The sequence below is a fragment of the Labrus mixtus genome, chromosome 10 (genome assembly GCF_963584025.1).
Source record: "Labrus mixtus chromosome 10, fLabMix1.1, whole genome shotgun sequence".
NCBI lineage: Eukaryota > Metazoa > Chordata > Actinopteri > Labriformes > Labridae > Labrus > Labrus mixtus.
This window is the reverse complement of record NC_083621.1, coordinates 16,769,551-16,785,949: the sequence shown is the minus strand read 5'-3', so window position 1 is coordinate 16,785,949 and position 16,399 is coordinate 16,769,551. Positions and strand designations below refer to the sequence as shown.

Below are 16,399 nucleotides of genomic sequence, written 5' to 3'. Positions count from 1 at the left end.
AACAAAACAATTTATAAAGAGGTCAGCGGGCAGAACTGCCATCCCCTGCTTGCAGGTCTCTATCTGTGCTGTGCTGTGACAGAATCTCAGGTCCTGAAATTACTTTTAATGTTGAAATAAAACTTTTTATGAATTGGCGCTTTTCAAAAATAAAGATTGATTGATTGATTGATTTAAATCCCAGAACTGTGACATCATGAATTATAGTAACCAATCAACATGACAGTGAACTCACTACAAAATGTAAAGTGAATGCAGCATTTGCATATTAATAGTGCACTGCTGTTTTTGCACCATTCTCATCCTAACAGAGTTCTGATGAGATCTCTTTGTGCATTTTTTTTCTGCTCATCTTTTGGGAAGAGATATTTTGGAAGCTCCTTTGGGATTGCTCTGTCTCTTCTGCCTGATTTCTCCGTCTCGATCTAGTGTTCCTTTTTGTTTCAGTACCATGTACCATTGAAAGAAGTCGTACTTAAAATCGTCATACAATCTCCCTGTATTTCTCATAACTAACATGCTGTCATAAACTCTACTTATTGGCTCTGGCTGTCACCTAATTACACGCAGCTGCCAGTTGAATCCTAACACCTGCTATCTGAGAACAAACACATGTTGTCTGCCTGCCCAGATGGCTGTCTGGTTACAACACTGGATTTCATGAATAAAGCACTTAAAGAAGAAACAAAAACTAGTAGCTCTGCTTTGAGTTCATGTTTTGAATGCTGTGGAAAAAATACTCAACACTCATAAGCGACTGCTGGCATTAGTATTTCTGGCAGAGTGGTGCTGTTGGCTGTATCCACCATACACAATAGTTTAATCTAAAAACTGAAATTACAGAATGAGGAGCATCTAAATCCTCAAAGGAAGAATGTGTGACATTTTATACATAAATACAGCAGAAATCAAGTTTATCCTATGAGTGAGAAGTGCAAGTCCTTCTGGCTGTGTTGTTGTCGGAGCCAGAAGCACCGCGTTTACATGGTCGGGTCGGCCAGCTCCTCCCCTTGTGTATAAAAGCTGTTTTAGTCAAGGACGAGCGAAAAGAAGACGACCAGACTCACTGCTTATGTGAATTTAATTTAAGCGTTTTTTAGATCATGTCCATCTGTGTCATTTTAAAGATTTATTTTTGGGCTTTTTGTGCCATTAATGGAGAGATAGGACAGTGGATAGAGTCAGAAATCAGGGAGAGAGAGAGAGTGGGGAATGACATGCGGGAAAGGTGGGATTTGAACCTGGGCTGCCTGGAGGACTACAGCCTCCATACATGGACCGCGCGCACTAACCACTGCGCCACTAGTGCCCCATCTGTCTCAATTTATGTGCAAAGTGAAGCTACATGCTAACTAAAGAGCGCTAGCATTAGGTCACAGGCAATTGCAGCTGGAGCCGAGGACAATTTTGTTTGCCGCTTGTGCTAAACTACTCCGTGCGAACTCGAGTGGACGGGGGTTGGAGGTGTGTCCCTGGAGGAGAGCGGTGGCTTTTAGTGTGGCGGAGGTGCTGCCAAACAGCAGTTTGTTTTGGGTCAATGCTGGTACTCAAGAGGGACATCTACTGGATCAGTTGCCCGTTCTTCGTGTGATTTTCTTTCCCTGGCTGTGTGTGTGCAGGAGTTCTTCGACCTCTGGCCTGTTCTGATGGGAGAAGTTCCCCCGTATGATGGACCCAAAACTCCTGACGGCAGGGTGAGGAAATATCAAACACTGTTACTCCAACTGTACTGCTGTTACTTATACCGTTACAGCTCCAGCTAAATCCAGCAATCCTCCCATTGAAGACTGTTATCATTAGTTATCACTGTGTTTCCTCTAGGAAGTCATCTTCTACAAGCTGATTGACTACATCCTTCATGGCAAAGAAGACATCAAAGTCATACCGTAGGTCACGACAGAGATCTAGTACTGTAACTGCCTAGACTTTGTATAAGAAGTGGGCGTAGCTACAGTGACATCACCCAGTGGTTTGTCACTTTGAGCCTTAACTTAGACATTAAAGGTGGTGTTATCCTGTTTTTGTAAAGCTAGAAGGGACCATTTTCCCTTTTCCTGGTGTAAGAAGGGATGCATTCTGAGGCCTGGCCGGGCAGTACGCAGTCATTTTATTAATTTATGAAATCAGAGACATTGTGATCTTGTGTTTTTGCTTCTCTTGTAAACAGAAGTAACTCCTGTTCAAACATGTCACTCCACAATAATCTCACCAGTGTGTATTGAATGATGTTGATGCACTGTTTGCTTCCATCGACTTTACATGACATTTATTCCCCCAGGAAGACGCACACATTTGCATCAACACTAAGTAGGAAAGGAATGATGTGAAGTCATTTTACCTGCAGCTGTTGTTTCAGAAAATATCAGTTAACATGTCATTTTCTGCCTTTTGTTGTTGTTGTTGTTGTTGTTGTTGTGTTTGTCCTTAGGTCTCCTCCTGCAGATCACTGGGTCCTGAGTTCTGGTTTACCCACATATGTAGCAGAGAATGGACTGGTCAGTGTTGGCTTTCCTTGCTTGCTTATTTCAAGTGTGTCGTATTATTTTCTTAGAAATCTCACACACCGTTGTGAAATTGGCTTTAATGCTAAAATCTACTTTGTGTCTCAAGAAGACTCACCCACCATGACTTTATTATCGGGAGGCGTTATGAGTTGAATGCAGCATTTTTTCATGTGTCTCAGTCAGTGACACTGTAATAATGATTCTTCTTAAAGATGACTTTTTTGGGGGGGCTTTTATGCCTTTATTTTAAGGGATAGGACAGTGGCTAGAGAACAAAACTTTAATGAGAGAGCTGAGTGTGCGGTGAGTCGAAGTCGAACCCAGTTTGTCCATTTCAAGGACTATGGCCTTAAACACTACTGTAGGCTATCTAACGCCCCTACAATAATACATTTTTTGAAGATTTGCAAATAAAACACACACAAAATTCGACTTGTAAACTGCACTTTACAAATTGACTTCCCACCGTGATGGTTGGAAGTTAAACGTCCTCTTACAACAACATACAACATGCTAATTTACAACAGTTGCCCCTAGAAGGGCTTTTGTGTAGATAAAAATAAAAACTGTTAAAAAGGAGAAAGAAAGAGTAAACTGGGTGCAGCAGGATACAGTGAAACACACATTTAGCGTTCATACAAACAACTAAAGATGAGTACAAGTCTGTTGCTGAACTAACCACGACTTGGTGGCTCTCTTAAAAGTGTTGAAGTTCGCAGTAAGTGATCCGGTAGTGAGTTCCAGGATTTTACTCCTTTCACAGAAAAAGATGTTTGAGCAAAGGATGTTTTGCAAAATGAACCCACCTGGGGGAGGGGTTACTACCCTCTGTGATGTCATGAAGGGAAAATCTCCAAACGGCCTGTTTGAGCACGCATTTTCTGAAAAGTGGAGCAGGCCAAAGACAGAGAGGCTGGACTTTTCTCGTAATTAGGGGGTTTGTCGACCTGCTAGCGACATATATTAGTGTTAGAAAAACATGGTGAAGTGTATTTATGATAATATGTGACCTTTTAAAGAAGATATTTAAGAGCGGAGACAGATTTTGCAAACTGGAAATCAGCAGGTAGGTCAAAAAGGTCAAGCTTGAAAAAGCTTGATAGCCGTTAGTCTTCAATCGAGTTCAATCATTAAACACTACTCAGCTGATCTGAGAGGGCATCCAGGCTCATACAGGAAGTTTGAATAAGTTTTTGAAAACAGCGAGTGTGGCTGCACCAAAACTTTAAACTCGGGACAAAATTCTCCTGATTTATCAGTCTTAACTTTTAAAGAGCTGCTCTGGCTCTGCTGTGCAGGAGTCCATGTAAAACCAGTGTCCTTTAAAGTATCTTTATTACAAAAACCTTCACTGGAAGCTGCGGGTGGTCAGACGAGCAGAACGCCATTAGGCCTTATTACACAGTTGTCAGTGTGCACACGGTTGTGGAAATGAAAAGTGCTCCGCCACACGCTGCTGTGATGTATAATTGTAATTTCTGCAGCCATTGTAATTAATCACAGTGTGCTTTCCCCAAAAACCGCTGAGCCTGCCGTCGCTCATCTATCTATCTGTCCCTTCTTCTGCTCTTTCCTGTCCGTCCTCCTCCTCTTCTCCCGTCCTTTCATCGTCTTTGGGACATGCTATTTTTCAACTCTAACATGATCTTTCCCTCCAGATGTTCTCCTTTTCTCCTCTCTTCTACATCATGTAAGAGGTGAAAGCCTCCTTTCAGCACAGAGGCACCTTTTCATAAATTGAGTAAAGATAGACATGTGAGATTGACACTAATGGTTCTGGATGTGACACTAGGGGTTTTGAATGGATTCACTGTGGGGCAATAAAACTTCTTGTCAACTGTTGAAGATGACGTATGAACACCCAAACCCAGAAAGCTGGAGTTGGAGTTTTTCAATCTGAGCATACAAGGAGAATATGTCTCCCTTGTGGTATTCCCTCTGAACCAGATGAACTTCTTCTTATTATTTTTTTTCGGTTTTATCGTTGGGATTTTTATGCCTTTATTTAGGCATAAGGCAGTGGATAGAGTCAGTAGCTGGGGTGATTATGTGGGGAATGACAAGCGGGAAAGGCACCACGGGTCGGATTTGAGGACCACAGCCTCAGAACATGGAGCCTGACACTAACCACTAGGTTACCAGGGCCCCCGAACGTCATCTTTTTATGATGCCATTCCCTTCAGAGAACACTGGGGATGAATTTGGCATTCAAATTTTTAATTAAAAAATGACTTTTCCCTTGCCCTCCCAACCCCCTCATATTGTAGCAACTGTAATGATATGTCATTATACTCAACTAAGGTGGTCAAAATATCAGGAACTTGAATACCACGTGTTTTAAAATGATACTATCTCTGTTATTACTATGATGGAAAGTATGGAAAATACAAAATCTTTAAAAAAAGCTTCAGATCTTCAGTCATATTTTTAACCAAAAGCTGCCATGAGCAAAAGAGAGAGAAAAAGTGCTTAGTACATTTCACTGTAGTTTAGACTTTATGCAGGAGCTTGCTTGCAAATTTTGATAAATTATCCAATATTGAGTAGTTGTGTTTCGGTTTTTGTCAAAACAGGGATTGATAACACTTGTTATGAATTGGCACTATACAAATAATGATCGATTGATAATTGGATATTTTATTAAAGTACTAGTGAAGTTTAAAAATCTGTACTGTGACGACCGTATCCTCAACTGTGTTATGATTATTATTTCAATTTTTACAGATTTGCAACATCATGAATGCAGCGGAGGATGAGTTCTTCAACTTTCAGGTAAGATATTCTGCAAACAACAACAACAACAACTAAACTCATCGTCTGCAACAGCAATCATTCTAATGTGTTGAATCACTACTTTCAGTCACTTGCCATAAACACCCAGCAGCGCTTTATTAAGTTCACACGCAAGTTTTCGTGATTGTGATTGTGAAAATGTGTTGTTTATGTTGTTTTTGAATGTGTTCGTGATTTTCTATGATATCTGCTTCCTTGGCCGTGCTTCCCTAAATTAACTTCCTGGTAAAATAAAGGGTTAAACACGATCAATAAAAAACAATAACAATTTAATGTGATCAAATAAAATAGATCAGCCATGATGTTTAGTGAAATGAGGCTTTCTATTGGTCAGTTTTTCACGACAATTTCAAAAACCTAACATTTCTACATCAGATATTGTTGATGTTGTTGTTTTTGTACTGCAGGGTTTTTTTTTGCATTTTGAAAGTTGTTTCTAGTTCTCTGCCCCTCTGAAATATACAGCAAACAAACCTTTAGTATCAATTCAATATACTGCAGGTCAACACCACAGCTTTGAAATAAAGTTGTTTAATTAATACTTCTCTGATAGCGTTGACAAAAAAGGAACTTCATTATATTTGTAAAGGCAGAATTTATGATGGAGCTGTTTTATTGCTTCACATTAGATGATACAAGTTTACCTAATAAATGTCGGGTGGGTTTTTACATTTGCATTAATTTCCTTCTTCGATGCTTTTCTCCAAAGCAGAGTCCGACCAGTATCCCGTAATGATTTAAATATTATCCTCTCATACATTTATTTATCCAGGGAAGAATACATCTATCATGGCTTCATATACACTTACACCAGTTGTTTCTGTTAGATAAGAGAGAGACTTTTCTAATTATCTCTAATCAGATGTTTTGTAAAGTAATGGCTGGCAATAGAATTTGGCCGTCAGATTACAGTAATTGCATTACGTCTGAGGCTTTTCTCTGACATGATTTGAATAAAATAGAATGGAGAGTATATGTTAGATTAATATATTAGATAGCTTTCTGGGATATCGAATGGGCTCGCCTGTGCCATGGGACTCGTCCAGGGAACAATCAACAGAACCATTCTGCCATATAGTCCTAATTGAATAAATGCTATGTCCCTCATTCACTGCTCTCCTTGGACTAAATGAGTTTCCTGGGGGCTGTAAAGATCCCATTGTATTTGTCCTTATTATACTGATACAGTGGCGGCCATTTTCACGGCTCAAGCGTCCATCCTGGCTCTGCACCGCGTCAGTCAGAGACTGATAATCCACCCTTTTCCCTTACATATTTTGATGTCGGTGTCAATGCACAGCAGCATTTTTTTTAGTGATGACGTGTTATTTAGCTCATGTGCAACAAAGGAAAAGTTTGTGTCATATACAAAATATATCAACAGGTTGGTTCTTGCTGTTTTATAGCGTTGCAGGTGATACTGTTCACATTTTTCTCAGTCATTTAAAGTATATTATTAGGTTTTAGCAGTTAGCTGTCGCATCTACGTTTTGGTGTCCGTGTTCTTTCCACATTAAAACGTATAACCTAGGAACTACAAGGTCAGAAAAAGACTTCTAATCTTTCAAATCTAGACGATCCAAAAAGCGCACTATATCATGGATGGACATTGTACAATCTATCTTGAATTAGTTATTTTCTACCATTTTTTTCTCTCCATTATTTAAAGGAAGAATGTGTGACTTTTTTATCGCCCTTGAGCACCAGCATGAAACCAAAAACAAACTGCTCTGTGGCCACACCTCCGCTATCCTGAAGCCTCCGCTCTCCTCCAGCGACACACCTCCAACCCCTCTCCACTCGCGTTCACATGAAGGAGTTATGAATTAGAATGCACCATTATTAAACACCATTAAGAGCATGCAGTGTACACAATTGTCCTTTGCTTGAGCTGCACTTCCCTGTGGCCTGCATTGTTGTGTTGGCTGGCTAATGTTAGCACACTCGGTTAACTCATAGCTTCATATTGCACATAAATTGAGACAGAATGACCGTGATCTAAAGACACTTATGTGACATCCAAATAAGCAGTGAGTATGTTATTATTCTTTTCTCTAGTCCTTGACTAAAACAACTTTATACCCAAAGTCCCGTCCACGTAAACACGATGTAAACACGACAGTACAGCTGGCAGGACTCGAGCTTCTCACTCATTGTAGACAGTCATGACTCAGAGAGACATTTACAGAGGATATACTTGACTGCATTTATGTTTAAAATGTATAGTGTGTCTTCTCCATCATATTCTTTTTCTGTATGTGCCACTTTTCATTTCCCCCGTCAGCACTTTTATCTGCTGTAAATAAGAACAACATTATTTTTCAGTCAGTTTTCTTTTAACCACACAGTCTTCCAGTGAAGCATGAAATACTTTTTGTCCATCTTGTTCTTTGTGACTCTTGACAGGTAATCTAAGCCAAACCTTGTTTTGTTTTGCCCCCTTTTCATCCCCTCTGTTTGTGAGGCTAAAGTGCAGTAGCAGTTCAACAAGCTCCCGTTTAAAAAAAAAAAAAAAGGGAACAAGTGCTGCTGCAGGATGTGGGCAGGTAAATTATTGATCGTCTCTCACATTCCCCTGAATGGGGAAGGTCACATTTCATTTCTTACGGTTGCTGCTTTTCCTCATTACAGTCATGAAGAAAAAGCATGTGCAAAAAATGTCCCTCCAGTATATTACTGTATTCAGAACAATGCAAAAGAGGCTTTTTCTTATGTATTAGTCATTGATTGTGTGTTCGTGTGTGTGGGTCTACAGAAAGAGCCTCTGGACGACTCCGGCTGGACCATTAAGAACGTCCTGTCCATGCCAATCGTCAACAAGAAAGAGGAGATAGTGGGTGTGGCCACGTTCTATAATAGGAAAGATGGGAAACCCTTTGATGAAATGGATGAAACACTGATGGAGGTAAAGTCTGTGTGTGTTTGTGTGTGTGTGTGTGTGTGTGTGTGTGTGTGTGTGTGTGTGTGTGTGTGTGTGTGTGTGTGCGTGCGTTGCAACACTGAGTCACTGGTTTATAAATACTCTCAGGCCATTCAAAGCATCTGCATTATTTATCTCTGGGCCCGGAGGCTTTTTACTGAAGTTCCTGTCCCTGCCTCGCTGCTCAGAATTCAGTTTCAATTCACGACATGACAGTTTGATCCTCTGCTTTGCCTTTAAATCAAAGTAGTTATAATACTAAATATCATTTGGATATTTGTATGTTAGTGAGGTTGTGTTACTGTGGTACCACCTAAGTGATTTCACTAAAATCTACTCCAGAGAGCTTTCACATGAGATGTTTTAGTGAGTGGCAGCGTTTACATAAGAAACATACACTGGAGGAAAGTCACTGAGTGCAACTACTCCAAACAGTGGTTATGTTCTTCTTCTCTAGATTTATACTATACCAGAGTATTTGAGGAGAAAATGTTTGACCTGACTCTACACTTCATTCTGTTGGCACCTATAATTGCGAGGTCATTTTAAGGCCCTGAAACACCAAGGAGATTGTCAGACCAGGATCGACAGTGAGAGATCATCGCCCTAGTTTTTGCGGTGTGTCCAGCTCGGACGCTACCCGTCAGCCCGTCTGCCTTTTTTCGACAGATTTGACATGTCCTTTAAAACTTGTTTTTTTTAACATAGTAGTCTAAAGTATTAAAATTATGAAGTGCCTTCATCTTGAGCTTTCAATGTTGAAATGTTGCTCACAAGCAGCGGTGTTAAAAGACTTTCTCTTTTGATACATTCAATGTGTTTCACTGTTAATACATCTGAATATTTGAGCAACGTTTGAAATCCTGGACTTTTTGAATTGTCGCTCCTTTTCTTCAAGTGAATCATTTCCATCAGAGTATTCACAAACTAAGCCTTCACCTTTCTTTTCAATACACCTCCTACTAGTAAAATGATTTTGACTCTTTCTCTCTCTGTCTGTCTCTCGCTTACACTCGCCTGCGTCCAGTCGCTGACCCAGTTCCTGGGCTGGTCCATGCTGAACCCGGACACCTACGACAAGATGAACAAGCTGGAGAACAGGAAGGACATCTTTCAGGATATGGTCATGTACCACGTGAAGTGTCGCAAGGATGAAATCCAGCACATTCTGGTTAGTGAAGAAACACGGTTCATCACATAATCCCTCACTTTTTACAGTTTTGATCAAACTGGTTTTAAAGCTGATATGAGGACAACGTTTTGTTTCCCACAGAGAATGTTTTTATTTATTTATTTATATTGATTCAGTCCTGCGAGAGTGTTTCCAACATTTTAAAAACAGTCGGGGATTTTTCATCTAAGATTTTAGATTTTAGATTTAGATTGTGCCAGACATCGAAACAGCAAAGCGTCTCCCTGAGCAGCAAAGTGCAGATAAATATCAACGGTATGTTATAAGTCGAAAAGAAAAACAAATTGACTTGATAAAAAACTGTATAGATACAAGCTGTATTACGAGGGAAACAACTGTTTCTAAAAGGCTAAATAAGGCAAAGACCAAAAATACACTGAAATAGAATAAAACAACCTGCACATATTGTTTACACTTTTAAGCTAGCTTCAGGCAAACAGGTATTCAAGACTTGTGAATTTTATATGTACAAAACACTGAAACCAAGGAAATATCACAGATTTTTCTTTTTTTATAATAATCATTTCAAGGGAACTAATAAAGTGTGTTAGATATTCAAACTTACATCAGTTATGCATCCACTTCAGGGTTTTCTCTAACGAACAATCTAAACATAAAAGTAAAAAATGTATACAACAATGTGTTGACCATAAATTAATGTAAATTAAAGTAAAAGGATCCATTTGCCACTCTCCCAGCATGTCAGACTTGGTTTGGAGGGACAACAGGAAGTGACGGCCCTGAGGGCCGGCTTTATAATGATAAGGGGTGTGGCATGGGCAGGTGTTGAAGGTCAGGTGTGGTGGTGCAGGTCGGGTGGAGACTTGGGATTTAACATTAGGGTTTAGGGTGTTGTTTTGTTTAAATCAAATAAAAAGCACTAAGTTCTTTTCAGAAGAGATGAAGGATGCGTTTTAGAAGAAGGAGGACAAAGAGCAGAAAAGTTAAACAGGAATATTTCCTCCCCTGCAGAGAGCTTTTGCGTTGCTTTTACCTTTTTTGATTTGCTCCAGAGAAAACAAAGCCATTCTGTTTCAAAGCAGTCTTTTGATGTGGATGATATGAACAGGAGATGAGCATCGTTTTTGAAATAAGCTGTCAGGTTTTCTATGAGGTGATTTGTCAGTGGACGGAGCGAGAGAGAAAGAGAGAGAGAGAGGGAGAGAGAGAGAGGGAGAGGGGACAAAAGCAGAGACATGACCTGCTTTGACCTCAGATCAGGAGTCAGTTGATTGATGCTGAAGCATTTCATCCAAGGTGAGTGCTGATGATATGTGTTTCCCCCAGAACACCAGGGAGAGATGGGGGAAGGAGCCGGATGAGTGTGAGGAGGAGGAGCTCCAAGAGATTCTGGTAAACAACAACAAACATCCAGTCTGAAATTACCCACAAATCTACATTTTTTATCCTCCTACAAAAGGAAAATACATTCCCTTGATACACAGTGAAGGTGGAACGAAATGTGTGAGAATAAATTATGGAATGAAGTTTGAAAAGTTAAAGATAAACTGTAGGATTATATCTATTCCACTGATTGAACCTTGACCTTTGAAGTTTCCAGTTATTCCACTTTTCCACCACACCATGGGACTTCGTTTATACATTTTGAATCCCGTATCTTGTGTCAATATTGAAAACAATATTGCAGAAATCTGTTTTATGAATTTAGACGCACATGTCTTTCTCTGTCCACAGTCAGAGGTTCTTCCAAACTCTAAAAAATCTGAAATCTTCGAGTTTCACTTCTGTGACTTTGAGCACAGTGAACTGGACCTGGTGAAATGTGGCATCAAGATGTACTATGAGCTGAAAGTGGTGGACAAGTTTCACATTCCTAGAGAGGTGAGCAGTTGATTTCCCAGTGATTGTTTTGTCATTTTGGCTCCATGGTGTTCATATTCATTTTTTTTTCTTCCCCAAAATGAATTTCATCACAAGGGGAGCTCCACCTGTCAGGCTCTGATTGGCAACTTTGTAAAAACAGTCAGATACATTTGTCCCACTGAAAATGCTGACTCCACTCCCCCCAAACACACAAACATGCACACATAAACATGCACGGCCTCCTTACTCCAGGTGCAGGAGAGTCCATGAGAGCATTGGGGAAAGGAGTGCAGCACGTTATTGTTATCACTAACCTTATCAAACAGCTTTACCTTAATGATTTAACTTGTAGAAGACTTTGCTGAGGCATGTAAAGTGCAGGACAGAGTGCATGTATGATGAGTCATTGGATTGGCTTATTAAATGTCTGAGACATCCATGGATGTTTCCCAATAATTTACCTTTAGTAAATGTATTTCTCTGAAGATTAAGATCATTTGGATGATAAAAGTGAGAAGATACTTTGTCTTCTTTTTGCATGCAGAAGGCTGTCATTTGTTTTTGATTTGCGTGTGCAAGTGTATGCAATTTAAAATACAAGGTAACACATTCACACAAAGAGGAGCATTTATTAAAAAAAAAAAACACTAATCAAGAGGGACACCAGGTTCTTAGTGGTGAATATTGAATGTGTGTTCAATAATGGACGAAGGTGCTATGTGCAGTATGAGGTGGCAGGCTGACTTTAAAGTAAGGTTGTCAGAAAATGTTCAAAAAAGGATCTCTGTTACTTAAATGATCAATAGTAGTAAACTGTGATAGTGCCGAAACTTTAAAGAATTAGATCTATGTCATGAGACGGGTGTGTTAGGAGGGGAATGAGGTGAACTCCTGCACACAGATGCATAGTCATTCCACTACCAAAACATTGTGAATGTTTTATTTGAAACTGAGACAGTGTGCAGGAGTTAACCTTCCTTTTTTGAAAATCAAAAACAAGAAATTACCTGAAGGTACCTAGAACTTCTATTTTTCTTGCTGTGGTATCAAAACAGGTATTGATATTTTTACTAGCATCTTATCAAAAGTTTTCTATTCTCCAAGATTTCTGTTCTTCATCTAAGTTTGTTTCAAGCCTGTATTTCATAGTTAGTCCTTCCTTTCATCAGCAACGTGATGAAAACAAGATTTTATGTGACACGGGGCTTTTACTGTGATGCTTTTATTGTGTCAAAGATGCCGAGAGCCCCATTACTGATGTGTTGATCCAATCAGACGGATAAGGGTTAATGTGGTCGTCTGAATAAAGAGCAGCATCTCTTCTGAAGCTAATGTGGCACAACTATATCAAAGGGATGCAAAATTACAAATATGATAATCAAAGGGACGTTCAGAGCGAATAACTGCGTCCCACTGCTACACCTAACATGAGACGAAACTCTTCATATCTCTGCAACAAAAGCTTGAATAATAATTATATTTTAATTATGTCAGGACAACTGAGATTGTAAAACAGAAAACTACATCATCATGGTATGATTCAGTTTATTTATGGATACGCTTTTAAGAGGTAAAAAATGTTTGTCCTGGCGATTCTGAGTAACGCCCTGTGATTGACTGGCGACCCGTCCAGGGTGTACCCCGCCTCTCGCCCAATGACTGCTGGGATCGGCTCCAGAATCCCCCCCCACCCCCCCACGACCCCGAACGGGATGAGTTGTATAGTTGATGGATGGTAAATGGACTTGAGCTTGTATAGCGCTTTTGTAGTCTGCTGCCTGCTCAAAGATATAATATTCACATTCATACACATTCATGCGGCACCGACGACGCATCAGGAGCAACTTGGGTTTAATGTCTTGCCCAAGGACACAGGAGCACGGGATCTAACCCCCAACCTTCCAGTTGAGAAAAGACTCTACCACTGAGCCACAGCTGCCCCCACAGTCAATGGTGGATGGATGGATTTTTGAGTAAAACTACTGGAGTTGTTGAGAAGTTAGTTCCACAAACTAGACATGTAGCATCAGTAGCATTAGCCAAAAATACAGATTAATGTTCTTTTATTGCTGAAAATAAACAGGAGTACATAAAAAGCCGGTTTTCAGACGTAGTAGATAACATTTGAGATGATGCAGGTAAAATTATTAAGAAGTGTTGTCTTCATTGATTGAATGAATTGAACTAGGCAAAGGTAAGGCAGTCCTGAGGTAGGTACTTACAAAAAAAAAAAAAAAAACACAAAGCAAATTGTACAATTACAGGACATCTTAAAGGACAGTTCACCAGACAGCACACAGAAAAGCTCGCCAGCAGTTTAACTTAGAGTGGACACATACAGTACATATAAAGACCCTCATACAATAGGAAGGTGAGGATGCCTCGGGGGAACGGGCATGAGCAGAGGAGACATGTATGAGTACATTCACAGTTGAGTTTCTTTTAAAGGTTAAACGGTTGTCACAGATCCTGATATGTGCTTGTAATTTGTTCCATGAATGTGTGCCTCTAAAAGACACCACCTTCATACTAAATGTCCTTCTATGCCTTTGTACAAAACAGTCTCCACTTGTCTGGTATGTATCCTATTATTGCGCTTAAACTGGATAAAATATTCTGTTGTGCAGGCCCTGGTGAGATTCATGTACTCTCTCAGTAAAGGCTACAGGAAGATCACCTATCACAACTGGAGACATGGATTCAACGTCGGACAGACCATGTTCACCCTGCTCATGGTCAGACACAAAACTTTCTTCTCCTTCCTTCCCCTCCCTCACCTTCTTCTTCCAGTCTTCTTCCCAGTTAAACCACTCCTAATCTCCTCTTCCTCTCCATTTCTCCTTATCCTTCATCTTCCCTCTCCCTCCTCCCCCCTCCCCCTTCCGTCCCGCTCTGACTCAAAGTCATGAACATTATTCCTCCTCCCCTTTCATTCCCCGAGCTGTCATGTGGAATTTACTGTATATGTGATCATGCTTGTTGGTGTGTGTTTGCAGGATTGTGTGTAAATGAAAAAGATAATGAAGTGTATCTGTTAGTACAGCGGGACTCAGTGTTGCTTAAACTGGTCATTAATTAGAAAACCAGCGTGTTGCTGTTCATTATATACATTCAGACTCCACTGGGATCTGTGGTCAACCTGTGTGTGTGTGCATGTCTTGTATTTTCTACCAATGTAAACCTCTACATTTGTTTTTCTGCAATGAGATTTGTTTACTCAATGAATCATGAATGCATATCTATGCCTGTGTGCAGCTGACCCATTGACTGGAATGCACCCCCCCTGTCTCTCTTTCCCACGTTTGTTATTTTTACTGTTCGTGTTGTCAGACAGGCGATCTGAAGCGTTACTACACAGACCTGGAGTGTATGGCCATGGTGACCGCCGGCTTCTGCCACGATATTGACCACAGAGGAACCAACAACCTTTACCAGATGAAGTAAGAGCGACAGGGGGCTTGACATTAAATAACCATGTCATTCAATGAGCTAAAAGTTGAGATTTGATTCAGACACAGCCCAGCTGCAGGGAAAGTGCACAGGTTTGCCAATTGGAAGAAACTTAATAGACTTTTAAATATGAAAAGTTTTGTGTTAAAAGTCGGCATTTCAACGTCCAAATGTCTGCGATGGAGTTGAATTTAACTGTAAGTCTTAATTCATGTTCAACAACTTCCTAACTTAGCATCAATAAGCAGTGATAAGGAGGGCATTGAGAGGAAACTCTTACTGTAGTTAATGGCCTGTTAGCTATACTTTACTTTACTTTATACTTTATTTCAGACCCATCGGTCCATATAAAGACCCACAGGTCTATATAAATACAGGATACTACAGAATTAAGTGAACTACAGGCCAAAGTCCCCATCCAAGCAGAGGGTTCCAATCCGACCTCTGCCCTTTGCTGCATGTCATCCCCTACTCTCTCCTCCCAACGCTTCCCGTCTCACTTCAGCTGCTCTGTCCAATTAAGGCAAAAATGGCCCCCAAAAAATAACTCTAAAAAACAAAAGGTGAACTACAGATATCTGAAGCTACGAGAGAACAGAGTAGATGTTAAAATGATTGTCTCGAGAACATAAGGTTTGTTTAGCTGAAATCAGACCGGCTGAGTGATAAAATGCCTTCATAGCACCAGCACGTGGATGTGTGAGTTGTTCAGAAGTGAATCCCCCGTGGTGTTGAAGAGCAATCATCTTCAAGCAGCTTGTCTGATCTTAATTGGACGACTTGTGAGTGCAGAGAACTGTATCATGTCACATTGAGATAATCAATTGAATGTATGTCAAGGTAAGAACATACTAAACAAAAAAAAACAAACATGAAAGGTAAAGCAGACAGAATGAGGTTTTATTTCTTACCCGCAGCAGACATTACCCAGTTTCTGTCTCTCATTTTGGAGATCGTCTGTTTGGTATTTCTGAGAGCGTTTAATTGACTCAAAGTGACAGCAGCCACTCCTCCCGTGTGCAGGCGAGCTGACCTCAGCTCTTAGGTGAAGGTAACATCACACACCGAGAACATCAATGAGCTGATATTGACCAGGTACACCTCCAGCTGCTCTGCTCCAAGTGCTGATTGATGAGCTAATGAGAGCCGCCATTAGCCGCAGACACAGCAGGCCAGGCCCACCCTGGGTTTAACATGCATGATTTATCACAGCGGAACCTCCCCAACATGCTCCGTGTGTGTGTGTGTGTGTGTGTGTGTGTGTGTGTGTGTGTGTGTGTGTGTGTGTGTGTGTGTGTGTGTGTGTGTGTGTGTGTGTGTGTGTGTGTGTGTGTGTGTGTGTGTGTGTGTGTGTGTGTGTGTTTCCAGGTCTGGCAATCCTCTGGCAAAACTTCATGGGTCCTCCATCTTGGAAAGACACCATCTGGAGTTTGGGAAGACACTGCTGAGAGATGAAGTATGACGCACACAGGGTGCACACACACACACACACACACACACACATGCATACTGGGGTGGGCAATAAATACAAGGAAGTGGAAACTGTCTCATGACATCTCGTCAGTTAGCTTGTGTAACTTTGTAAAAAAATATATATTTTAGAATATTTATCTTTTAACATTTTCCCATGATGCTTTGCCTTTTTCTGGGACCTGCAGTTTTATCAGACAGTTTCTTACTCTCACCTAAAGTATCACAAAAGTTTCGAAGAAAGAC

The 16,399-nt window shown here is 40.5% G+C and overlaps 1 protein-coding gene across 1 annotated transcript in view; it reads left to right on the top strand.

The window, feature by feature from the left end:
• The window catches only part of pde6a (phosphodiesterase 6A, cGMP-specific, rod, alpha), a 36,193-nt gene that overhangs the window by 11,250 nt on the left and 8,544 nt on the right, over positions 1-16,399 (top strand). The window contains exons 6-16 of the mRNA XM_061049136.1: positions 1,553-1,694; positions 1,822-1,886; positions 2,429-2,495; positions 5,229-5,276; positions 8,053-8,202; positions 9,245-9,388; positions 10,697-10,762; positions 11,105-11,251; positions 13,861-13,968; positions 14,564-14,673; positions 16,052-16,139. Of these exons, the coding sequence (XP_060905119.1) occupies positions 1,553-1,694; positions 1,822-1,886; positions 2,429-2,495; positions 5,229-5,276; positions 8,053-8,202; positions 9,245-9,388; positions 10,697-10,762; positions 11,105-11,251; positions 13,861-13,968; positions 14,564-14,673; positions 16,052-16,139 (1,135 nt within the window). The remainder of the gene's footprint in view (positions 1-1,552; positions 1,695-1,821; positions 1,887-2,428; positions 2,496-5,228; positions 5,277-8,052; positions 8,203-9,244; positions 9,389-10,696; positions 10,763-11,104; positions 11,252-13,860; positions 13,969-14,563; positions 14,674-16,051; positions 16,140-16,399) is intronic.